This window comes from Aphis gossypii, chromosome 1 (assembly GCF_020184175.1).
Source record: "Aphis gossypii isolate Hap1 chromosome 1, ASM2018417v2, whole genome shotgun sequence".
In the NCBI taxonomy this organism is placed as follows: Eukaryota; Metazoa; Arthropoda; class Insecta; order Hemiptera; family Aphididae; genus Aphis; species Aphis gossypii.
This window is the reverse complement of record NC_065530.1, coordinates 34,953,999-34,981,957: the sequence shown is the minus strand read 5'-3', so window position 1 is coordinate 34,981,957 and position 27,959 is coordinate 34,953,999. Positions and strand designations below refer to the sequence as shown.

Here is a 27,959-nt window from a genome sequence, read left to right as displayed (position 1 = left end):
TATGAAACGTAAAAATTATATTATTTTTCAGAAAGAAATTTGAAAATAGGTCTGATTCAAATTATTATTGTAGATAGTGTTATAGTTAAGTATATAATAAAATAACTACGCAAATTTAAACAACAAATAAAATGATTCATCCATTATGGTAATTTACTATACATAAAAATGTAAGTTCTAATTAAATATTTAAAAATTTCCTACAATAAATGTTATATGTATTATAATAATATATTAATATTCTATATTATTATATATTTATGTACGGTGTATTTTAAACGAACCTAATGAGAGTACACTTTTTATTAATAAATAATTTTTATCAATTACTTAGATAATATATACCTATATTATGAAATAATGGTTCATTCCAATAATGAGTAAAATGATTATTTATATAATATTATATAATAAATTTATCATAACTCATGAATAAAATATAGGTAGTAGGTACATAAAAAAATAATAAATATACACATACACACACGTATAATATTATATAATATGTAGTAGGTAATTTTAGTATTTATAAGAATACTTATAGTATGCTAGTAAGCTTGTTAGTAGTGAACTTTTTATAATGAAATAACGTGATTAAGATAAATTAAAATCTTTTCCCTCAAATATGATATATATAGGAATTTTTTATTTTTATTAAATTATTTAAACTAAATATCTAGTAGTTATTTCTAACATACGAATTTAAAACATATTATGTAAATTTACAGAAAATAAATCTAAGGTGAAACAATAAACATGCATCATGTTTTCTCTCCTATAAATATGTGTAAGTTTCGAATTATTAAAAATCACAAATCAAACAATAGTAATAGGTACAAGTTAAAAGCAAAACAAATATTTAGAAAGCATATAATTATTAAACTTATAAATCGTGGTAAAACATATATATTACAAAAAAAATATATTTAATTCCGATGTGTGGATGCTGGAGACACATAAATAATAATAATGTAATATTATAATATTATTATCAGTCTAAACCTTGGTGGCTTGGTATATTTATATAGGTATATAATCAACTATAAATGCTATAAATGTGATTTTTGAATATATATATATTGTATCATTATTGTCACACTAAAAAAATGTATTAGCAGGTGATTAAATGAATAAGTGTAATAAATGGATTTTATTTTATTATATTATGGGTAATAGGTATAGAAATGACCCTATTATTATTGTTAATGGACCAAGTCTTTGGACGAAGATGATTAAAATTGTTTTTTTATGAAAAAAAAAACAAATGATTTATTATAATAACAATACCGGTAAGCGATAACGGATAACACATAAAGATCAGAAAAAATGTAGGCTATGTATAATATATTATTTTTTCAGACTGTTATTCTTACTCAGAGAATAAAAAACAAACAAAACCAACGGCAAACTCTTCACCGCCAATAATAACTAAAATGTTTGTATTTTTCTAATATGATACTGACTGTGCACCTATACAGTGTTGAGGGCAAATTTATTGCATAGTTGTATTAGAATATATATCATACATATTACACACATAACACACACGTCATGATGTACACGGTCATATTACAATATTTATATATATATACCTATATATATAATATAAATACGTGTAACGAGTACTGTCGATGTGTGTCTGTATCGAAATCAAATTTTCCCGTCCATAATATGTATATATTGTAATATTTTGTATAATATATCGCAATAATTTCCATGTTTCCACACGCAGACATGACAAGTATCATTTGTGTGCCGCGTTCTAACTCCGTTTGATTTATTATAAATCCGCGGCGAACCGTGCAACTCGAGCGCATCTATTGTCACGATCCGTACCGCATATACACGTCTGTTGTGTTGAACAACATAATGAGTGAAAATGCGGCGGAAAAAAAGTGAGCAATAGCAGTAAATAAATAATAAAAAATAAAAATAAAATTATTTATATCGAAAGAAAACGCTATCTTATAATGTATATCTATATGTAATATTATAGTCTTCGTATATTATTATTGGTATAGGTGATAGGTGCATAATATAAAATATAATATATTCCAAGATGGGACAACATTTTTTTTTACACTTCCTGTAGGGTCCTCGTCACACAAAACCGAATTCGAAATCATGTACGATTAAATCGCCTTGCAATCACTCAGTCGTTTAGCAGACGCGTCCGGTCGTTAAAGTCTCCTCGACGCGGAAAACTATGACGCGCCTCTGTAGACTAACATATAATATAATATATACGTCTTCGTATTCTCATTATTATTCCATATAATATATTCGCACGTATATACACTTAAGATAACTTGTGAGTTTCTCAAACATCTTTATATATAAGTACAAGCTGGGTACACAATATATATGACTATGGCATTATATCCGTCAACAACTATGTCTTTAATAAAAATGCTTCTGAAAAAAATAACTTCTTATTATAGTTATGGAGGGTTTAGAATTTATTATAATTTATAACATTTACCTTATTTTTATTTTAGTGACTTAAAAACTCAAAAAAATACATTTATTTAAAAATAAGTTACTAAGCAAATATTTTAAAAAATTGATCTATTAATTTCCATCAATGTGGTGGCTATAACAAACGTATTATTCATTAGTTAATTACAAAATTCTATATTACTACATTTTAAACGGTTCGCTCGTAGTTTAACTTTAATAAATTGTTTATCATACATAAGTCATCGCTTTAAAATAATAAATATATGTATTTTAATATCTTATACTCATGAGAGGAATTCAATAATATCTCAATTGAAGTAATTTCTAAAAACAGAGCTTTTATAATAAAAACATTACAAACTACGTATCATCTCTATACAGAAATAACAAAAATATACAATGAAATCTTTCTTAACGGACACTTCCATGTATAAGCGATTTTTTTTAAGAAAAACTTCAAACTAAATCTTCTTCCGTAAACAACATTTCAGCGATCAAGAATGATTGGTATTTAGAAGTTGCACTGTATTATTTAGTATAAAATGTTATAAAATAACATTTGGTGTAACAATTTATATAAAAATAGTAATAAAAGATGTATACTTTAATTAAAACACTTATATTATATAGAATATTAGAATATAAATAATATAATATATTATACTATTTATTAGAGATTTAAACAACAATTATTATTTGTACTATTGTATCATTGTTGTATATATATTTATGTATCGAAAGTTTTATTTAGCTGTGAAAATGTTTCTATTCTTTAATATATTTTCACTAATACAAAACACTTGATTTTTTGATTCAACAGTGAGATTTAAAAAAGTTGATTAACTTTCTCTGGACATGAAAACCAACGCTTTAACCACACTAAAAAAATTGTGAATTCTTATAACGTATAATAATAATAGGAACAAATATATATAAGTGTATATTAGCAAGATACCAAACGTAAAATTTCTTAAATGTATATACTTTTTCCTACGAACAGTCTCATCATACAACCCGTCATTATATAGACATTGACGGATATTGAGATATTAAGATATTGTATGACATTTTTTAATATAATACATATGTATATTTATCTATAAAAATTAGTACACTTTTGGACTTGCAGGAAACTACTGAACCAATTAACGTCAAATTTTACTCACATACTCCATGAGACTTGGAGAGTGTTTATAACTTCGTTTTTTTAACCCATTATAGGTATAGATTGTTTTAATAAGGTGGCTCACGCAGGAATTTCGTTTCAACACACGAAAATAGAATCTTTTGTAGTTTATCTATAGGATATTAGGATAGTAGCTATAATGGTTACAGAATAAAAGAAAATTGCATACAAATATACAATCTATATAGTATATACATATGTATACAGATAAAATACACAAAAACTGCAAGATCGATTTTTACGAAAGTTTTAAAGATTGCTTTCAGCAAAGGTTAAAGAGTAGTCATTTTTTTGAATCTAGTTAAAAAAAATATACGAATAAGTATGCGCATATTTTGGTCGAATTAGTTCACATAGTAAGGTGCATTATTACGCCGATTTGCCTGCGAACTGAGATACACTAAAACTAAGATACCTATTGCACATACGTACATGATAGTGCCGTCGTATTTTACAATTGTTCATTTATTCTCAAGTGAAGTCAGATAACAACTGATATTTGTATAATTAAAGATACATATGGATATATTTATATATTATAATATAGGTGAAACCTATAATTAAAAAATTATTGGGTTAGGTTATAACGTTATTACTAAAGATCTAACGATGAGGTTATAAATATGAGCTATCGCAGGGGTAATCATGTTTCAGATGTGCGAATTTTTATATGCGTGTTAAAAATGTTTTTGAGTTGCAAGCTTACAACCCTTTGAAAACATTAAATTGAAATAGTTTTTTCGTTTTCTCTGTATTTTTCAATCAATGAACAATAGTAAACCGATTGTATTTGTAGCGTAGTTTAAGTTTAAGAAATCACGTCTTATATGGACTGGACACTAGCGAGTAGTTATGCAGCTAAATTACAACTATACACAGTACCCATACCTATATATATTATATACATATGAAGTCAGTTCCAAGCGTATCCGAGTCCGCCGACGCGATCTTCGTTTTCGACACGATCAAATATTAATGGAACCGTCCTCCTGCACGAGACAAGGACATGATATATAATGTGTTTGTATATTATGCCGGTAACGAAACGGTCACGAACGCTAAAAATCGACAAATAATAGTAAATTCGCGTTAGAAATTGCAGAACACAATAGACAGCGGCGTCGGCCGAAAATAAAATGGTAAGAATTTGTTTTCGGTTATAGGTATACGTTTAATAATAATAATAATAAAAATAATAATTTACTCGAGGAGTTCACAATAAAAGTATACGTGTTCCGCTTAATAGAAATCTTCTCGGAGAGTGCACAAGCGTGTTTGTTATAGAATTAGATAGGTATACCCTATACACAGGAACATGTGCTGGTATATTATATATATTATATTCACACACGTATACAGATTAATGTTGCGAATTCGGTTGCGGTGCGTGTATGCCGTATATACCCATTATCATAATATCATACGGCTGCGAATATTATTTTAATATATGGTCTTGAGTATATTTTTAATGTATATTATAATGCGTATACGCAATATGAACCTCCGAATTGCGAATCGGCGCGAAAGTTTCGCACCGCATACTCTATATAGGTAATATCTTAATATACGCATTAGCACCATGCGAAATATAACTATTCACTCATCTGCAGTTCTGCAGTATGTATAACATTATATACATATAGCTGCTGTATAGATACTCGGGATTTCCAAGGTGGTTATTACTTTTCTCTACAATTGTTCTCGGCCATATCCGTTTCCGGTCAACCGAGCTTATCTGTACGCAAAATCTACGATTATTTATAAATAATATATTTAGTTTTTTGCACGAAACCGCGATATTCGCAACTAACCGTCCTTTCAGTTCTTTGTGTTCCTTTTTACATCCTGCATGCGCAGAATTACATACCATTTAATCAGCTATAATAATACGAGTCGATTAGACCCCATTGTTTAACGTTTCAAAGTTTTTCTATACTTTTCGATTACAAGATTATATTTTCTAATGTCGTACATCGACTTTCCGAGCAATTATATTATATGCAACTATTTTATAGATAACAATGAATTTTTATCGAAACCGTGAACTTAGAACAACTACATAGGTACATTTAAATATTATACCGAGTAATTAAATGAATATTAAACTTATATTTATACGAGGTAGTAAAACGGTCTTTGATAGTTATGTTTTTTTAAAAAATATTATCGTTTGAAATAAATTAGAAACAAATAATAATATAAGTTGATTTATTTCTATAGATTTATCTTTTATATTGTGTAATTGTACATAAAAGTTAAACAACTAGAGTCGTTTATTTTATATTATTCAGTACCTATTGTGTTTAAACTTTCAAAATGATTCTGTTTGTGTTATTATGTGTCTATAATGTAGATGTGAGTATAAAATTAAATTTTTTGTACTCATAATAATTCGAATAGTAATTATCATCGTCAAAAAATAATTAAAAACTGCAACACTAGATCACTATATATTGGCAATAATAAATTATAGTACACTTAGCTCCAAAAATAATATTGATGTATTTTCAAATACGCCTTATCAAAATAAACAATCTACAAGGTTTTTTAGATGTATTTATTATTTATGTTTATTTTGTTTATATATGAATACTTACTTAGCCCCTCTAAGAAGACTCGTGTGGGGGACCAAGTGTTCTAAATCAAATTATATAAAAATAACACTTATTCTATTTGGTTAGTGTACGCTATACACATTAAATTATTAAAATAGTTATCTTTCATTAATTACAAACTAATACAATTAATACAATATTATAACTACATAGTATCATTAATTCTTCAAGAGAATTCAAAAACGATTGCAAAATGCTCGTTTTGAACACATTTATAATTTGGAGAATCTATGTTTAAATTATAATATGATATATAAATATTATTACAGTACCTATGTGTAATAATATATTTACTCAGTGTAAATACAGTATCTAAATAGGAGAGTCTAAATGTGATTGTTTAAACTGCTTTCATTTTAAATCAGCTTTAAACATATTTTGTTTTTTAAAACACTTTTTAATCAAAAAAAAAAGACAAAAATAATACACAAGTTGATTTTACACGACGAAATTAAGAACAAGATGATTCAAAATTAATTATTTTTTCGTCATTGGGACGCGAGGGTATACCTAATCTAACCTAACCTAACCTGCGGTTAGTTGTAAGCCACTAAGTCATACTATGTATTAGTAATGAAAAACAATAACGACTTACCTGGTGACGTAGAAAGTAGAGTTTTGATTTGCAATGTCGATGGTTTCGAGCAGTAAAAACAGTATTACGAGCTCTTCCTGAGCAAAGTATCCATATTATTGATAGTATTTATGATATAGATGGTAATTAATAGAATAAATCGGTAGCATGTCCAAACACAGTAGTGTTCGTCGATCTCTGCTCGGCGCCGACAAATTTTGACAGATGCACCGAATTATATATACTCGTGACGCTTGTCGTCACTGATCGGTAAAAAGCACACACTCTCGCGCGCAGAAAACTTTGAAAAGCACAAAAGTCGTTCGTTTGTACTGCGTAATGAATATTATGTACACATCACATGCACAATACATGTAGCCACGCGGCGAAAACTGACGTCTTAACACCAACGGTATTATTATGATATTATCGAGACGAATCGATCGAACAGAGATGCGATCGCGTCGATTGACGGGCACAACAACGGTGGCAGTGATATGCGCGTACTTATACACGCGCATAAGACGAGGAGAAAATGCTCCTCGAAACGAAAATAAATACAATAACAATAATAATAATGAAAGACAGAATGTAACAGAATTAAAAAAAAACCAACACGAGTCGTGTTTGCGATGTGTTAAGTCGAATAATAATGAAACGCGACGATCGACACATCGGACACGATTCCGACAACAGTGCGCCGCGCGCCACCACCACGAGAATGGGTACCACCGCCGCCGCAGCCGCCCGTACACGAGAGAGACCCCTCTCAACGCGATAACGCGCCGTAACACTGCTGTGCGTCGACATCACAAAGATTCTTTTTTTCTTCGCTTTTAATTTGAACCGAAGACGGCTATTAAAATATCGAACATTGCACGACGATATAAGGTATACATCTATTTTCAATATAATATAAATAATAATATAATCGATTCACTCCTATTCACCGCCGTCCACGAAATGCGATGATAAATAAATACAACATTATATGCACGCGTATAAGATAATATAGGCTCGTATAGGCTATACGAATGTAATTGGCGTGCACGATGACGAAACGAAAGATGATGTTATTTTATACTCGGGAGATGCGAAAATCGAAATCTCTCCTCGTCTTCTTATTTATTCAATAATATGTATTATAAATACGATTATTCCGCGACCAACAATCGGTCGTGTTCTATATTATAACCTGCAGACTCGGGCCAAGTACTTTGCAAGTCATGTGCATTTGAGTCAGACGAGCCTAATTAAATATCCAATAAATATATAACATTTACATATATCATGATACGTATGTATATGAGAAACTGTAGTGTTTCTAGAATTTTATCGAGTTAGGAAAAGAGAATAAAATCGATCATTGTCGTCGTTTAGTTAGGTTAGGTTGTTAACTTAGCAGTCAACTCTTTTTTAGCATATTTTTTTTCTAGTTTTTAATTTTCATTTGAAACGTTTTGGACTACCTATATTCCTATAATGCCTGGAAATATTTCACAACATTTATTTTTGATGCTAAAAATTCTGAGATTAGAACCTTTTACCAGTGCAATTAGCCAACTATACCTCTTAAAGTATCGGAGTCTTATTATATACGCGCACGTGTTAATAACTATACATATAACTACATATTCTCGATCTTATTTGCATTGGCTTACTGGCATCGCCGACTAATATCAATAAATAAAACTAAAAAAACTGCAGTCTAACAATCCGCCGTTACGACTAACGCAAAAACAGAACTAAACGATTGCAATTCGTGTTTGCAAACTTAAACTCACATGATGATATCCATATAAACGCTGCGGACAGCCTCGTATGCGCGCAAATGATCGATGATCGAGTGACTGATCTATATAACGATAGCGACGGTATGATCGCAAAACACGTTCCTCAAACAATCGGGCCATACATCCATATAGCATAGCGATCCGAACTGCAGCGAGTTCCTCTGCCGCGAGTGCTATCGAACAGTATCTGCCCGAGTCGTGTGCGCGAGCTGCAGAGATTGTGGACGCGACTTCGTATTAATTTAATATTGTAATAATATATCATATTATATTATAATACACGTCGTTGCTCTTATGCGTGTACATCGCGTGCACGATAACGACGGTGGCGGTGAGCAACATGTACCTACGTTTATAAGAGGATATAATAATATATTATATATATAACTATTTATAACGCTTATGTATGTATATTGTCGAGATGAGCCCAGCGGAGAATCGTCGGGGTAAAAAACGAAACGCGTGCACTTCGTGGTAAAGTTGCAGCTCCAGCGGAACACCAGACTGCTGAGAAAACGCAAGTCCTCGGGCTGCGTTATTTGAATTATTCCGTTTTCCAGAGGCATACGCCAGATTACTGCGGCGCCTCGGGGATTTTCATAATGTATATAATCGAAAATAATAGCTTGCAATAGTGTGTGTGTGTGTATATAGTTCCGGGCGTACGCCGATGTCACGTGTATTATTATTATATATATATATGTGTAAAGGTACGTATGAATATAAACATATTATATATATTATATTGCAGCGGTAAAACGATTTACGATACGGTACGATAATAATAATAATAATAATAAGCGTGCGTTTAGAGAAAACGTTGGTATTCGATTAAAATCGCAACGAGAAGAAATCAACGTCAATAATATAATGTATATAAACCAATATATAGTATATATAATATGTGTAATATTATTATGATTTATATAGCTAGGTATCATTGTAACATAAAATTGAATCCGCGTTGATAAATATTATTATATACACACACACATATTATAGGTGCGTATAATAATATGTATGAGTACACAGCATATTTCAGACTATACACAGCTACTTATATAACTTGTATATATAGGTCCACCAGTGTACCCACAATAATAGAAAACAGACATCGGTATATACACTATATATCGATATTGGTGTATTGGTTTTTTAAATTTAAAATCGACGAACGATTACGATTTGAAAAGCAATAAAAAAAAAACAAAATTAAAAGACACGCAATATAATATTATATATGTAGCACAACTCATTATTACTCGTATATAGAGAAGTCGGTTACAATATTATATTATATACTTGCTGTAAGTGTACGAAGAAAATCTGAAAATTTATTTCTATATGTGCGTGTGTTTTTTACCGAAAAATTACGTATTTTTACTCAATATATTATACTCTTTACTTTTATTATGTGTGTGTGTAAAATTCAATAATTGCTGGGTAAATTAAATTCACTAGGTATAAATGTATAATATTATTATAAAAATCTTTCTAACTTTACAGCGAATATTGACCATAGATTATTATATTGGGATATGAGTGGTATGACATTATATGAATGGGATATATTATTATTTATTTATACCGAAAATAAAAAAGTTGTAAGGTATTATTTTTTGTATGATGATTATTAATACCTAATAAATATAATAATATTATATATATATATTATAATAACATGCTATTGATATTTTTATAAAAACATAACGATGCAAAAAATAACAACTATGCCATTGAAATAAGAAATGTATGAGTAAATTAATAACTAATCAAATTTTATTATTAGTTTTAATAAAAGGAAAATGCCAACGGCACGTAGTGTTCCCAAGCGGTCACCCATCCAAGTACTAACTACGCCCGACGTTGCTTAACTTCAGTGATCGGACGAGAACTGGTGTATTCAACGTGGTATGGTCGTTGGCGAGAATATTGTGGTTCTAACTTAAATTTAGATAAATAATCTTAACAAACATTTACAGATTATATAATAATTATTCACTAAAGTTTGACGGACATATATGTTAATACAAAGTTCATAACTCATAATTATTAAAAAAAAAATACTCGAACAACGAGTATTTATCATGCCTCATCCACTAAAAAAGCTGTTCACTTCCATTTTTATCAAACATTTTTAACTCAAAATAATAATCCTAGAGGCTAGAAACTGTAACATGGACACCAAAATTTGAATTATGAATAACAAATGTTTCATAAAAACAACTTGACCACAATTGATTCTTAATGTTAAAATATTTCGTTATTATATGAAAAACAATAGTTCCTATTATATTATTATAATATTGTATATTTAATATTTATACCTATCAACAGTGTCGATATTCATAAATCATAATAGCCATTAGCCAATATAGGTACAGGCGATACGGCTACTTACCTAATTTTTTTTCATAGAAGTAGATACCTACGGGGTACCTACTGGCTACTAACTACCTATAATACGAGTCTTGTATATTCTTGTTTTGCACGAGGAGCGGGAGTGCTTATTTCTACTAGGCTCAGATTAAAAACTAAAAACTCAAGACTTCGGCGATTAAATTTGGTTAAAACTTCAAGGCGGGCTATATTCACCGCCTATCGTACTATAGGTTTACTAAATAACTCAATCTGAAACCAAGTTCCACTGGTAATACATCATTAATTGTAAGCTGTTCTACCACGAAAATAATTTCGTATTTTCAAATATGGAGGTTGACGAAGAAAAAATAAAATTATACTTAAACAAACCATTATTTTAATGTTAACAACAAAACTCTACTACATCACAGTAAACAAGTTAATATTATATACATATATATATATATATAAAAAAAAAAAAAACAATAATCTTTATTTCAGATATAGTACTTGGATATAGGTCATAATATGATGAATTCAATTAATGAAACTCGTAGATACAATAGTATTGGTATACATTAATCGTTATGGTCTACGATAGAAATTAACGTGCAGATATAATAGCATTTTTATTTTGAATGAGGTCATTGTTCATCAAATAGAATAATAAGTAATATAAAAAAGTAAACTTATTACAGGCACATTGAATAAAAAGAAATATTTTTGAAAAAAAAATAATAATTTGTAATAATATAAAACATAATTATTTACTATGCTATATTGTTTTACGTGCATTATTGCGTGAATAAAATATTCAATAATAATCCAATGCATACAATGACTGTGCACGGCGTTTTCGATAATCAGACTTAAATTTGGCAAAATATATATCTCAAACAAAAACAAAAAAATAACCATAATATGTACCTACGATTTATCTATATAAATCGATTACTCTCAATGACTATATATCTGTACACTTTAAATCAGGTTAAAGTTATCCTCGTTGCTGGTCGGCTCGGAACATTTGTATTTGGCCTGACAATCTCCGTCTGCCCTACCGTCTTCAATGGCTTCTTGCAACTTGATCAACATTCGCTCGTATTTCGCGTCCACCGGCACCACTCTAAAATCATATTTACAATATTTTCAATAAAATATTCGCTCAAGTGTTATACCCGTCGGAACGTTAATAGTAGGTATACTCTCGATCGAACTATTACAACAGAAATATTATTGTACCATGATTCTGAGATAACGTAAGAGTGTTAAATATTAAAAAATAATATTTATAAGTAGTATAATATTAAATATGTTGTTTTGCATTTTCTAATATAATAATATTTAATTTTTCTTTACATTAACGTACATTTATACGCGAATATAAAATGTGTAAATTTAAAAAATAATAATTACTGATTAAACTTGTATAGAATATGACGAATAAATTCTAAATAAAAACTTGTTTCTTTTCTTTATTATAAAATAATCAAAATATTTAGTAATTAAACTACTTGAAACTAATCAAAAAAAATGCCAACGGCACGTAGTGTTCCCAAGCGGTCACCCATCCAAGTACTAACTACGCCCGACGTTGCTTAACTTCAGTGATCGGACGAGAACTGGTGTATTCAACGTGGTATGGTCGTTGGCGGAAATATTGTGGTTCTAACTTAAATTTAAATAAATAAACATTTACGGAATTACATAATACATATATAAATAAATTCACGAAGGTTGGGCGGATATCTATATTAATGTTAAGTCCATAACTCATAAATCATAATTGTTAAAAAATACTAGGGCAATCAAATCTTGTCCACAAAAAAAGCTACCTAAGCCTGTGACTTGTCTGATAAATAATTATAATTGTGTCACGCATATTATAAACATATAATAGTCGATATTCTTATTGTACAGTGGAAGTCTTACGGGTCCAATAATTTCGCCGTTTTCCAGACCATTTCGGCGCTCTTCAGGTAACTCTCCGCCCTGGCCGGTTGCTCACACGCCACGCGGTTCAGACAGTCATAGCGACCTGACTCATCGGCAACCAAATATCCAAGGAACAACAGTAAATCCGTCTCGTTGACCACGTCCTGCAGGAGTCCGCCACCGGTCAAGCCCGCCGCATCCGGCCCTTCCTTCCGACCTTTGCCACCGTTGCCCTGCATATACGAGGCTCCCCAGATCAGTCCTTTGAGAACCAGCATCAGTACCACGTTCGACATGTTTAAGCTGAGCATCTAGACAAACAGATGACGACGGACACTGTATAATAATCGATGGTCGTTCACATACCGTCGAGTAAGGCAGTGCAGTCGTCGAGGGGGGTGGCGGACGAAGGTATTTATACAAAATGATTTACCGAACATGCTGCTGACAACCATTATTTACGTTGTATTTATTCAAATTTTTGTTATTAGGATTTTTAAGTATAATTAATTTATACTTAAAGCCATGTTTTTAATTTACTTATGTAGTATAAGGAACAAATTACATGTGATAATACAATTAAGATACTTTAAATTATTATAAAACTCTGATTTTGTAAGTTATTAAACGAAGATTTTTTTTTTTTTAATTATTACCTACGTAGATAGCCATAAAAATTGAAATTTTAAAAAGTATTTTCTAAATAATTAGGGACATTAATCATAAAAATAGCGATTGTATGATCATTATTAGTTACTTCTATTACTGCAAATGCAAAAAAAAAATCTAGTAGTAATTAAAAAATGGTCGTTATATAAGTATACGCATACATACTTAAAAATTCCAAAATTTAAATGAAGAATAAATTAAGGGGCAGGCATGCTTGATGAATCACTTTGTGTATATAATAAAATACAATTAAAACAATAGGAATATACATAGACAAGAAAGCGATATAAATTATTTAATATACATAGCCATATAGGTGTTACTGTATTAGTGTAAAATGTTTATAAAAATAGGAAAACAGTATATTAAAAATATCATCATAGCGTAAAGATCGAGTCAAGTGAGTACTGTTGTGGAAGTAATCGTTCATCGCGTCATAAACGACACCTTAAATGTATTCACGGAGAACTAGTAACAAACAATTTTTGATCGTGTAGTTGTGAAAGTTTTTAAAACAAAAGTTTATAGGAACATTTGCTTGTATATATAGAATATATATATATATCAATTAAGAATTTTTCAATACGAAATGAAAGTGTTTTTCTCCTGACTAACATAATTTTAATAATCTATTAAATCATATATATATATATTATGTTATGTATTATGTTTTGAATAATTTAGAGCAATAATGATAGTGCAAAATGTTTTGTATTAATTACTGATTTCTAATTAAAATTATAATGAACGTGATTTTGTACGTTTGTATATGTCGGTATCATCTAAATTGATTCCAATATGTTTTTACTTTTTTTTCAAATAAGTACAAAATACGTTGATTTTAGATTTGTATGTGTATTTGGCTTGATTTAAATACCGAAATGTATCACGGTGTAATACAATTTTAATTTAGCTCAACGTTCCATGACCGTCCAACATTTGTAAGGTAAGGTCGTAGGGAATGAGAAATTATACGCCCCATCTCAACTGGTCAACACGATTTTCATTTTTCATAGACTAAAGTAATTTTCAGAGTGGAAACATTGTGAAATGGTTAACAATAATAATAATAAAAAAAAAAACTATTGAATTGGATGAAAAACATTTTATGGTTACTTAAATTGTTATTTAATACAGAAAAGATATAACTATTTAGTATTTAATGGTCAAATGAGAATTAAAGATTCGGACCGTTTAGACTTCAGAAAATGTACAATTAAAATTAAATTAAATTATAACTATATAATAATTATAATATGGTACCTGGAGTGGGACTCCTTTAATTTTCAATACAGAGTATTATTGGCAGTACAATATTCATATTATGATGAATAAATGATGGTTTATACCTAAGTGATAAATATTGAGTATATATCTATCCTACAGATAAATCTAACAATAATACAAAACATAATTGAGTATTCTACTGCAGGATATCGTTTTACTCTTGTCAGCGTGTTTGGTTTATAACCTCTGAATAAAAGTTGAAGAGTCGCGTGAACATCGACAAGACCGTTTTTAATATAATATGTTATAAAGGCCAAGTGCGTGTAATTAGCAAGAATAATATTATGGTTATTCACTTGAATAAATATGCTAATAGATATATTAGCGTGGATTTAAAAAAGAGCATTTCCTAGAAAATTCCATAAGAGTATCTTAAGTAGAAGGTAAAAGTTGACGTACTTTGTACAGCATCAAGGTGGTTACCAAGTATATGCAGTACAAATATAATACCTCATACCTACATAATTTGAGTTTGTATTGTGTATTATACATATTATTATATGTTTTTAATGTTATAATTTGTTGTAATGAAGTGCAAACTGTCATCGGTACGTTATACGAGTTGTCAAAGAACAAAATACGTCCTCCGATACAATATAAGGGTTTCTATTATATCGTAGTTTGATATGTTAACGTGTAAATATAATCGTATTTTCACCGTATACGAAGTATAATAATATAATTCATATATTATGTAAACATTGTGTCACTGTGAGTTGTGACGAATCCGATGTGTATATCATCTCGAGTCAAATATTGTAATAAAATGTTATTATGTTTATGTATTATATGTGTATGTGAGTTTGCTGAAAACGGTCGTAGTGGTCGATACAACATTTTATTATGTTATGTAGGTATATAGAAGAGTCAAGAGAGCAATATTATAAAATAAACGGTTATTATAAATTGATTGAAGACTGAAGTAAAAGTAGTACCGAAATGCGATTTTAGCCATGTAGAAATAAGATTCTCGAAAAGACTTTGGGCGCGGGTGGGGGCGGGTGTTAAATTTTTGTTTTATACATAAATGAAATACTAGCCAAAATGTCGGGTAGATCGCATAATCCGAGGGCCATCTTGAAAAACTGACAGGGACTGGACAAGGTGGTCAGGGAAGACATTTTGCAGAAACCCTGGCCGGTGGACCTCTTTTTTACACCCGGATTTATACAGTGCTGGTTCTAAATATACAATATAATAATACGTTGCACACGCGTTATTACCAACAGTGACGTATTAAAAACCCATTAAAAAAAAAAAAAAAAAAATTATTCTCAAATCCTTCTACGAGAAAACAAAGTCAAAATATAAAACCTAATGTATGTGTTGTTTTATACTTGACTACTGGTAGATCCAGTCCGGCCGATCATCGACTTGGCGAAACCCGCAAATATCGACTCCATGTCCAAAACCCTCGGCTGATGCGCCTCGTCTCTCTTGCGGTCTGTGCCGATTCCGGTCGAGTCGTCGTAGTCCTCTCCGCGGTTTTCGCCGATCGCGTGTCCCGCCGCGCGGCTCGCCAGCAACAGCAGACACACGGACGCGATTCCTGTCGGTTGCATGATTCCTTTTGAAAAACCAAAAAAAAAAAATTAATTTTCTTAAATATAATTAGTAACACGAGGACGGCCGGTGGTCTGAGAAAGTGATATTTATCGGCAAACGCGATGGCACTCACCTGCTGTATGGGAACGATTACACTTTTATTCGCTTTTATAAGTCTTGTGGACAGACGGTGGTAAATCGGCAATGTTAACAGTACGCCACGGCGTTGTGTTGAAGGATTGTCTTCGACGCTGTAAGTGACGGATCCAGACGATCGAACGTCCGATTTTGTTATGTCTCCGGCCGGGAAAGTAAAAGTGTCGCGTATTGTTCGTGCTTCGACAGCATATCGTTGCAATTAAAGTTTCACTAGAACACATGTAACGATCAGGCAAACGGAACCGTTTGTTTTCGTCGATTGTGTGCGTTTGGCGGAAACGAAAAACTTGCAACCGGAGTAAACAGCAAGACTGCCGCCGCCACAATGGAATATCCGCTAAAAATTATGACTTCAATTTTGTTTGTTCGTGTTTACTGCGTGTTAAGTGGTGATTATTATTATATTTTTATTATTATAACGCCTATATTATATATACGTGCTTACCGAACGACTTGGACTCCGTAGACTTAGAAGTACTAGTATTTTTATTATACATCATATAGTATGTGAATTGTACACACTTTCTACGGTTTCTTTTAATTATTAACGCTGAAAATTGAAATTTTTCCAGACGTTTCATAATATAATTTAATATTATCTTAAAGTATTTTCGAATGACATCGTTAACAAGTAACAACCTTTCACGTCAAATTGATTATAAAGTCGATAAAACTAAAAATAATATGTTCACGCACATGGGTTTTTTTATACTTGGAAACAGTATGTGTTTATCAAAATAAACTTTAACAATAAAAATTATAAATTTATAGATACTAAACTAAACAATATAATATACTCGGAAATGAATGTTTGTGTAATAATTCAATTTATATGATTTTGATATGTAAAAGATAAAAATAATAAAACCGTATGAATAATAGATGACTAGTTTAACTGTCATGTAAATAAAATGCCTACCATGAATTTTATAGGCGGAACAATAAGAAATATTAACTGGAGTCAAGACGTCCAAACACTGTATGTCTGTATTTGTATATAATGATATTTAATATTTTAATGAACAACGGACATATTTTACTATAGTCGCTTATTGACTTATCGAACATTTTTTTTTCAAACAGTGTTATATTTTATAACTTTTTTAAATACTTAATAAATTTAATTTAATTTAATTAACTATAATTTTAATGTTTTTATTATAAATTTACAAGTCATAATAAAGCTAGTGAAATGAATGCACCATACAAATTCATTAAAAAAAAAAAAAAAAAGAGGAAAATAAGCCAACTCTATAACATAAAATTAATGCAATAATAGTAAAAAAATGTAAAATGAAAGTTTAAAAAATTCAAACTTTCTATTAAAGAAAGCAACGTTTTACAATAAGCTAAAAAAGTTCACCGCTAAACCTACAACTCTTTAGACATTATTAGTTATTAAAATCATAAAATGTGTATATTAAAAAAAAAAAATGTCAAGTCACTGAATTGATAAAACAGAGTATTGTAAATTGCAATAAATATATAAATAAAGATCTAAAAAGGTTTGATAAATCATTATTTCTAATTCTAGTTCTTTATTGATCTTGTATAGCATAAAATATTTTATCCGTTGTAAATGTATCAACACTTTCATTGTGTATATTTAACTTTTTTACATAATAAATAATAATAATATTATACTATACTACATTGATATAGATATATTTTCTGAATAGTACTCGTATCTATTTTAGTCAGTAAGATATTGAATCAAAATTAAAATTGAATAAATCCTAAAAAACATAATCATACCATAAAAATATTTTTATTATAACATTATAATGTACTATGTACTACGAAATAGAAATTATTATTATTTCTATTTTTTGTTATTATTTATTAAGTGATTTAATATAATCGTTAATAAACAGTTTCATTTATAGCATTCAAGCGAAAGTTTAAAAACATAATATAAATGCTAAGTAATTGATTACATAGGAAGGGGATAATATATCAGTTTATAATATAAACAATAATTCATTATAAGAAAATAAGATGAGTTACCTTGGTCTCACCACTTACGATTTATAAATAGAAATTAATGTCGAATTATGTAGTATGTTTGTAATCATTTGTAACCCACCCACATCGGCTCAAAACAAATGAAGCCCATTAACTATGTGATGTACTTACCAAAATATCTTGTTTAGGTAAAAATTTTGCTCGTCGATTCTTTTGATTAAATGGTGTATGTAAATTATTTTCTATTTAATTAATAAGTACACACTCATCTTCTATTGTTTACCCTGTTATTAACTTTGTTGAATCTTTTTATTCTTTAAAATAAATGTATTGATGTAGAAAATCCTGGGTACCCACATGAGTCTTCTCAGTAGGGCCTAGTATTTCATTATATTATAAATTAAAATTAAATAAATAAATAATTTATGATTGAATAACCTCAAAATATTGTTTAATAATTAATCACAGATATATCTGTGTAATTAATTTTGTTGGTATTACAGATATATATTTTTATATATCTATGGTTGTTACTCTGTTAATCTCTTTTCTATGTTCTGAACATTCAGTGTACACTTATAGTTTATACCTCTAATGCGGTAATATAATTTATAACAGATAGTTTAATTTAAAGTTAATGCTGCAATTCTATTTTGTACAAAACAATATATTATTATTATATTATTATTTTTAAATATTTTTCATTTGAAATAAAACAAAATACAACGTAAGTAATCCTCTTCTCTACGACCATATCGATTTTCTTCAATGTTTGTTAGAAACTATATTATATCCATCATTACCCATGAAAACATTAAGAATAGCTACCAACTAATGTAAGTATTACTATGTATTAAATAAACTTAACTAATAATAATTTTAAATATATTTTTTTTAAACTAAATAATAATATATTTAAACGTACATAATAATGTCATAATAACCACCAACAATATGATATAGGTTGGCGCCTATATATAGTTACAAATAATAATTTCAAGAACATAACTAACGCAAATACATGAATATTTTAAAGAGATTTAAATAATTAACGTATGGGTAAAAATGTTTTTGGGTTATTATCGGTTATGGACTGTGCTCCATATTTATTTTGATGAAGTGAAAATTATTTTTAACAATTTATTATATTTTGGAATATACCTTACATATTATGTAGAAAAATAACATAGATATTAGCAACCTAATATATTATATCATAAAAAATATACTGTATATAATATAAAGACATAATGGTATAAAATTAAAATTAACATAATAACCAATATGTTTTGACAATAATATAACATAATATAATAACAATATAATTCATAGTACATTATATATATATATATTTACACATTACATGAATTTATAAATATATATGTACACATAATGAACTGTTACGTCCAATGGCACAGACTCCGTGGATAGTGTTATATTATTATGATAAGATTATATTATATTAAAGATAATATGTTAGTTAAATTATGTGCTAAAAAAGTATTAAAACTATTATTCTTTGCTCATTGTATTATTATATTATGTTATATTTAACATTAATTAATATAAAATTAACATAATTAACATTAATTGTTGTTTATTTCTGAAGAATTCTCATCTTTATAAGGTTCGTTGTGTTCGTCGTCTTCGGAATCCAAAGAATGAATTGTTACTACGATACAAATCTGTTGCATAAAACAAATAGTAATTAATATTGTGTAATATCATATATTCATATGCATATATCTTCATAATAATTATTTGTGTATATAATTTATTGGTTCTCTATAAAATATATATTGTACACAGTTTAATGTCCTCTTTCTTTTTTATATTTTCGAAAACAAATTTTGGTCGTTTGTTAAAAGTACACATTTAGTTAGGTAGGTACCTATATATGTTCGTCTATTTCTTTATTACACGTTTGATTATCGTGTCAACTTTAAGGGAACCATATCTATATTCAAAGATAATCAAACGAAAATAGTTCACTTACAGGTTAACTTTGATTTTTCTTTTTTTTACTCTGACTTTGCCGCGGTCGTTATCATGTACAATTCTAATGTGTTTTCGTGTTCATTTTGATGAAATGACTCTATATTTGGCAGGATCGGCGAAATCATCATCCCAAAAGTATGCGATACCAATACCAGGATCACAATTCCACGAATCTATATTTGCCATAGCGTCGACAAACTATATATGCATGATATTTTCCAAAAAATTTGAAATTTGAATGTGTTTATGGGTTTTTTAATGAAATAAATTACACCTGCATATTTTAGTAATTTTACTTTCGCACCAATCGTACCCTATGGTGGAAAACATACTCTTTAAGATGATGTTCAACAAACAACCTAGATTTTCTTTCAAAAGTATAGAAAGAGGAGGGTGCACTACTGTGTACAATATATATTTTGTAGAAAATTAATCGTACACAGAAATAACTATTAAGTAGATAAATACATACTATGTTATTATACAATATTAATTACTATTTATTCTATGCTATAATTTGTTGAAATCCGAAGATGACGAACACAATGAACCTCATGATGAACACAACGAACTTCATGACGAACACAACGAACCTCATGACGAACACAATGAACCTCATGATGAACACAACGAACCTCATGACGAACATAACAAACCTCATGGCGAACACAACGAACCTCATGAAAATGAGAGTTCTACAAAAATAAACAAAAAATTTGCGCATAAAGCACAAAAAGTATGTACCTACCTAAGTATTATACACTCTGATTTATTATTTTATTTTAACATTTTTAAATATTTTTTTTTTAACACTACAGTACTGTATTAGAAAAGTAGAAATTAGGTATTAATATTAACTCAAGATTCAATGCATGCTTAAAATATTTAATATAGGTACGATTGATACGAAAGTAAAATTACTAAAATATGCAGGTGTAATTGATTTCATTAAAAAACCCACAAACACATTCAAATTTCAAATTTTTTGGAAAATATCATGCATATATAGTTTGTCGACGCTATGGCAAATATAGATTCGTGGAATTGTGATCCTGATATTGATATCGCATACTTTTGGGATGATGATTTCGCCGGTCCTGTCAAATATAGAGTCATTTCATCAAAATGAACACGAAAACACATTAGAATTGTACATGATAACGACCGCGGCAAAGTCAGAGTAAAAAAAAGAAAAATCAAAGTTAACCTGTAAGTGAACTATTTTCGTTTAATTATCTTTGAATATAGATATGGTTCCCTTAAAGTTGACACGATAATCAAACGTGTAATAAAGAAATAGACGAACATATATAGGTACCTACCTAACTAAATATGTACTTTTAACAAACGACCAAAATTTGTTTTCGAAAATATAAAAAAGAAAGAGGACATTAAACTGTGTACAATATATATTTTATAGAGAACCAATTATATACACAAATAATTATTATGAAGATGTATACATATGAATATATGATATTACACAATATTAATTACTATTTAATTTAATAGTATAATATGTGAACCAGCTGTATGTATTATAATGTAACTATACTTACCTAATCTGTACTTGCGTTTATAATATGTTTAATACTATAATAAAATTGTTTTAATATCTTTATTTATATAATTTTATAATTTTCTTGTTTGTTATATTTTCATTTTCTTAATTATATACTATTCTGTGTCACAAACTCTCTTTTTTCTGCACAAGCTTTGATTTTGAAAAGAGAATCAAAAATAATTAATTAATGCTTTATAACATGTTTGTAAATATAATTTCTAATTTGGTATCAATAAATATCATTATTATTATTATTATTATTTAAATAATTATCAATAAAAATTATTTTTTTTTTTTAATCGATCTTCAATTTGAACTATTAGACTATTAAATTTTTTAGATGTTGTATTCTCCTTTCCATTAGGTGTGAGATGATTTCTTAATATTCTAATTGGTACTGGTACATTTATTTCTTACTGGTACAATGGTACTGGTCTATTTGTTCATCGAGTACAGCGCTATTAATTTCATTTAATACTTTACAAAGGTCGTCTGATAGAATATTAACGTTATTACTTGATTTGTAAACATTATCCTTAAAATAAAAAACAAATGTTAAAGCAAGAATAAGAATATACCATTTTTTTTTTAGAACAATGTATACTATTGAGTTGAATTTCACTGTTCTAGTTTTTTATGTAATAACGAAATAAATTATAACAAATATACAAATAATTTTATAATAAAACATTATAGCCGTTTTTAATTTTTTAATCTTTAGAAGTTAAAACAAATTGAATATAACCAAACAAAAAAAATACATATATATCTCTGAAATAGGTAATAATTAATCAATTTTTACACTTTCTAAATGATTTTTAATGATTAAGTAAAGTAGGTAAAATGACTAAAATGTCAAATAAAACTTGATTTTTAACAAGGTTTTTATTATTATTTTATAAAATACTAAAAATACTTTTACTTATTTATAAATTTAAGCAGTATCACAATTATTATAATATACCCACTAAGAAATTTAAATTATATTTATAATAGTGCACTATTTAAATAAATGTAGGTATATTGTATCTAACTATTACATTAATATATTATAATAACATAATATATAATACGTATTGTAAATATAATTATTAATAGCAGAAACTTTTTATAGTCTTAACACTCTTAACATAGATTATAGAATAATATAGTAGGTATATTCAATGGACAATGATGGTCATATACTCTAAGCCCAAAACATAATAAATTGCGCTATAGAACGTCAATAGGTATATTACGGGTGTGCACAATTGAGTTACGTACGCGTATTATTGTAAAATAATAATGTTAAAAATTTTAATTGAATAAGTTAGATAAAGCATTAATTGTTATTATTATAACTTTTTATTAAAATAAAAGTACCTATTGTAATATTTAATACTTTATACTTATTATAGTATATTTTATTGATCATTTATAACATTATAATAATAATAATTATTATTATTATTTTGAAATTATCATATTATATAAGTCGATAAAATAGTGTCTCTTAGACCTCAGTTTCATGTACGGTAATATTGACAGCTGATGGGAATTAATCAAAGTGTATTTAAATAATTGTTATTTAGAATAATATTATAATAGATATAATATATCATAATAATCGATGGCTAATAACTCATATCTTATAGTAAACAAGAAAATACACACGGCCGTGATCGTCTAGTGGTTAGGACCTTGCGTTGTGGCCGCAATAACCCAGGTTCGAATCCTGGTCACGGCACATAATTTTTTGCATTTTGAACAAAACAATCTCATTTAGTATTTTATAAATAATATATATAATAATATGTTAAATATTTAAACACAAATAAAAAATAAAACAAATAACAATACATTTTTTTTAAAACTTGAACAGGTTATAGTATAATAATATAATAATAGTAATAATAACCACGTTTTTTTGTCGGGTAGTACAATATTATAATATGTTCACATCACAAAACATTTGATCCAATGTTGGTTGTTGATTACAAATTTACCGACTATAGGTATGTAAAATGACTTAATAAATGTATCCACAGATTGCGCTTATAGGTAAGTAGTCGGTCAGACTTAATACTACAAAAAGTTGTAATAAATGCTTTAAGTAAATATGACTTTATGGTTATACTTTATTCAGTTAAACTTTGAAGGTATCGTTAGCAGTCGATCCTAAGCATTTATACTTCAACTCACAATCTCCATTTGTCATTCCGTTTTCGATGGCTTCTTGCAATCGAGTCAACGTTTTTTCATACTTCGAGTCCAACGATATCACACTGAAAATTTCAATATTTATATAGTTCAAATATTATTTATTTTACACGTTTAAATTGTATAAGTATTTAAAATTATCTTTGACGTTAGACACTAAGACCACGTGTGTAGAGTAGGTATAGTCACGAAATGATGTGTGTGTTCAGAAGAGGAGTTGTCAAAAGAGGATTCGAGTATGATAATATTATTTTAAACGAAAGTAGTAACACTTTTTAAGGAATCATTAATTCGAAGGCTATACCTAATACATTTTTAATTTTTATCAAACTTATACAATATATACATGCATAGACTTGTTTTAGGGGAACTAGCAGGACAACCCTCTCCTCCAGATTTTCGTACAAAATATAATATTCTGTTTTAATTTTATCCTCTGATCGAGGAGTGAACCTTACTCGTCAAACATTTTCGCGGTTTTCCAGACCATTTCAGCGGTCCTGAAATAACTCTCCGCTCGTTCCGGTTGCTCGCACGCCACGCGATTTAGACATTCGTATCGGCCCGACTCGTCGGCCACCAGATATCCAAGGAACAGCATCACATCGGTTTCGGTTACCATGTCCTGGAACGGTCCTCCGACCGCGCTCGAGTTCGAATCCTCATTTCGTGCTTCTTTGATGCCACCGCCGTTTTGCATGTACGACACGCCCCATATCAGACCCCTGAGCACTAACATCAGTACTAAGTTCGACATGTTCAAGCTTAGCGACTATAAACAGAACGAACGATGACCATACTGTGATTATTTATATTAGAATAGTGTTGATATTTAATAGTTATGCTGTGCATGCATGTTATAGGTATATATTGAGTATATATAGCATAAATGGCGAGTATACATGTTTAGTATTATTAAAAAGTATTTATAAAATAGTGCGATCGTTACAAAGTATAAGGCAGATGACATATTCTATTAATAGTTGCTTGTTTGTTTTTGTACTAAGTTCCAATCGCCAAAGAAATTAATTTCTTTTTGATAAAATAATAAAGTCAGACCTGAATATTATTTATGTTTAATTTTTTATTAAATTTCTTAATACTATGCCAAGACATATCATTTTTTGTGGAGCTAAATTATCTCTTCATATTTTGTTCATTGAAACTTTTGAAGGACAAAAATATTGCATTAAACTGTGATCATTGATTCAATAATTTTTAAGTTTTTAACTAAAAAAGGTGCATTAACGGAAAAACTATTTTATCTTTTAAAAAGTTTTAAGATCAATTTATTCAATTTAGATATAAAATTTAATCTATATTTATTTCATTATATTTATATTTAAAAAAAAAAAAAGTGAATTAGATTATATTTTATTTCAATTTAAATTATTATTTTAATAATATATAGTATACTTATTATTTGGTGTTTTTTTGTTTTTTAACATCATATACCTAATACGTAAGTTATTGTATATTTACAACTTAGTGCTTCAATAATAATAAGTCTTCTGCCCTACTATAGCTAATAAATTTATATAGAACAGATAATAGTCACATGCATAGCTATAGTATATAGTAAGAGTAAATAAAACGTAATTTGAAGTGTGATTATGTATTTATGTAGATTTGTCGTAATCTATTGAAAGTGGAAGTAAATAGTAATATAGGTATGCATATTATAAACAGTAAATCCAAATACAATTTTAGAAATAAGATTCCTTGAAAGTTTTCTGACAGGGTACTCTATTATTATTTAAAAAAAAAAAAAAAATACTAGCCAAGATGTCGGGGAGATCGCAAAATCCGTTGGCCATCTTGAAAAATTTACAGGGGCTGGACAAAGTGGTCAGAGAGGACAATTTGCAGAAACCCCGGCCTGACCTCTGGTATACATCACGATCTATACAGTAGTGATTCTAAATGTATAATACGTTGGATACGTGTCAATAAATTCTTCACAACGAAAAAAAACTAATGTTAATCCTATTTTTGATTGATGTACGATAATAACATGTATTGTATTTAGAGGCATGCCTACGAAAAATCAAATACGATTCTAATGTTCAATGTATATATACTTGACCACTCGCCGCTCCCGATTTGCCACCGATTAACGTCTTTGCAAGACCCATTAACACCGACTCCGGTTTTATATCTCGTAGTTTGCCCTCGTTTTGGTCAACACCGTCAGCACCGAAGATCTCCACACGATGTTCATCGACCTTATGTCCAGAAACTGATCGAGACACAAACAGCAGTAAGCACACGAGCACGGACACCGGCGTCTGCATAGCCTGTATAATTAAAATTTAATCATGTGAAACTTATTTTTTTTTTATTATTATTTGTCAAAAAATATGTCTAAATATGTGTATTTTAATAAAAAAATTTCGAAAAGGTATCCAAATTAAGTCAAATACCTACTTAAAATATATATTATCTCAAACAAGCGATACACAGAAAATAGTTTATTGCGATATAATCTAAAACGTTTTACTCTTGTCTCATATTTATTTGGCGTACGACTCGAATGTCGTTTAAATTCGGATACAACATTATTTTTTTGTTTACTATAGAAAATTACAAATCTTAGCTTTTTCAATAAAGCTACATTTTGTGTACACTAACTTTCAACCCAACAAAATAATAATAATAAAAAAAAGGTATTACCACGAAGTAGCGATTAAATACGAAATACATAATACACAAAAATACGGTATTATGATATATAGGTACTCACTAATATAGTAAAATTATGCTTCCGTAGTCTTGAAATAGAACTTTGAAGTACGTATTATGGTGTAATAGTCAAACTGAATGCAGACAGCAGCTAGGTGGTTTGAAATTCTCGCGATCGTCTTCGGCACGTGAATGACAAGCGTTGTCAGGCTGAGGGCTGATTTTGAGACATCGCCGATGGACAAAGTAAAAGCGTCACATATTGTTCGTGTTTGAATAGCATATCGCAATTAACATATCAAACGTTCGAAATTGTTTGTTTTCGAATACAGCAAAGTTTCAATCGTCATACATGAGTACCAAACAGATATTTTTGTAAACTCACGAGCTGAAACGGAATAGATTTGTCATAAATTTATGATATATTTTATGAACGCTTTCACGAAACAAATTATTTGGAACACACTTTTAAGTTTTAATTGCTATTTTCAAAAAAAAAAAAAAACAACTTAATTATAACACCATATTATTCCAATCAGACGTTTTGTTTGTATTGTTGAATCTTCAGTTTCTACGAAGCATTATTGATTAGGATAACATACGAGGAGTTTTAAATTAACTTATTCAGTAATCATTATCACTTAAAAAGAATACTTTATTTAAAATTGTTCTATACTATTATAGGTAATATTATAAGCTATGAATTAATCTTTTGAACTCACAACGATGTCGTATAATTTGCCTGCATCTAACTCCTTAGGAATCCGTATCTTTCTAATTTCTTAAATTTGTTCTATCGACCATTAACCAATATAAATTATGTTATCTATAGTTGTTCACACAAATAAAATAAAATAATAAAAATGATTATATATTTATTATTATTATTATTTTGTAATTATAAATACGCATTAACAGCCAAGTTATTAGAGTAACATAAGTTAAATAGTATAATATGAAAAGATAA

The 27,959-nt window shown here is 28.7% G+C and overlaps 3 protein-coding genes, 1 long non-coding RNA gene and 3 other non-coding genes across 11 annotated transcripts in view; 2 read left to right on the top strand and 5 right to left on the bottom strand.

The window, feature by feature from the left end:
• Window positions 1–7,447, bottom strand: part of LOC114126986 (uncharacterized) — a 51,411-nt gene extending 43,964 nt beyond the window's left edge. For both annotated transcript variants that reach the window (XM_027991058.2, XM_027991059.2), the window contains exon 1: window positions 6,857–7,447. The gene's annotated coding sequence lies outside the window, so the exon portion shown is untranslated. The remainder of the gene's footprint in view (window positions 1–6,856) is intronic.
• A 2,987-nt stretch (window positions 7,448–10,434) lies between these two features.
• On the bottom strand, window positions 10,435–10,553 carry LOC114129802 (5S ribosomal RNA). Its single transcript, XR_003592868.1, has one exon. It is a non-coding gene; the product is annotated as a 5S ribosomal RNA (ribosomal RNA).
• Window positions 10,554–11,466: 913 nt separating this feature from the next.
• Window positions 11,467–17,119, bottom strand: LOC114129799 (uncharacterized). 2 transcript variants are annotated; one of them, XM_027994641.2, is made up of 6 exons: window positions 17,030–17,119; window positions 16,559–16,959; window positions 16,218–16,447; window positions 15,921–16,061; window positions 12,922–13,235; window positions 11,467–12,115 (listed from the first exon to the last, which is right to left on the bottom strand). In XM_027994641.2, exons 3-6 carry the CDS (start codon window positions 16,440–16,442, stop codon window positions 11,971–11,973), a joined length of 825 nt encoding a protein of 274 aa, XP_027850442.2. In that variant the 5' UTR covers window positions 16,443–16,447; window positions 16,559–16,959; window positions 17,030–17,119; the 3' UTR covers window positions 11,467–11,970. The 2 variants fall into 2 exon arrangements, with proteins under 2 accessions (XP_027850442.2, XP_050053272.1); XM_050197315.1 differs by lacking the exon at window positions 15,921–16,061 and having other exon boundaries at window positions 11,468–12,115; window positions 17,030–17,103.
• Window positions 12,524–12,642, bottom strand: LOC114129803 (5S ribosomal RNA). The gene has a single exon (XR_003592869.1). It is a non-coding gene; the product is annotated as a 5S ribosomal RNA (ribosomal RNA).
• Window positions 17,120–19,152: 2,033 nt separating the features above from the next.
• LOC126549025 (uncharacterized) lies at window positions 19,153–22,072 on the top strand. 2 transcript variants are annotated; one of them, XR_007603170.1, is made up of 3 exons: window positions 19,153–19,385; window positions 20,159–21,283; window positions 21,481–22,072. It is a non-coding gene; the product is annotated as an uncharacterized LOC126549025 (long non-coding RNA). The 2 variants fall into 2 exon arrangements; XR_007603169.1 differs by having other exon boundaries at window positions 21,442–22,072.
• Window positions 22,073–23,080: 1,008 nt separating this feature from the next.
• Window positions 23,081–27,462, bottom strand: LOC114129800 (uncharacterized). Of its 2 annotated transcripts, XM_050197316.1 has the most exons (5): window positions 27,054–27,462; window positions 26,392–26,607; window positions 26,092–26,229; window positions 24,769–25,082; window positions 23,081–24,375 (listed from the first exon to the last, which is right to left on the bottom strand). In XM_050197316.1, the coding sequence occupies exons 2-5, from the start codon at window positions 26,602–26,604 to the stop codon at window positions 24,237–24,239; spliced, it is 804 nt and encodes a 267-aa protein (XP_050053273.1). In that variant the 5' UTR covers window positions 26,605–26,607; window positions 27,054–27,462; the 3' UTR covers window positions 23,081–24,236. The 2 variants fall into 2 exon arrangements, with proteins under 2 accessions (XP_050053273.1, XP_027850445.1); XM_027994644.2 differs by lacking the exon at window positions 26,092–26,229 and having other exon boundaries at window positions 27,054–27,456.
• Trnah-gug (transfer RNA histidin (anticodon GUG)) lies at window positions 23,766–23,837 on the top strand. The gene has a single exon. It is a non-coding gene; the product is annotated as a tRNA-His (tRNA).
• Window positions 27,463–27,959: the final 497 nt, after the last annotated feature.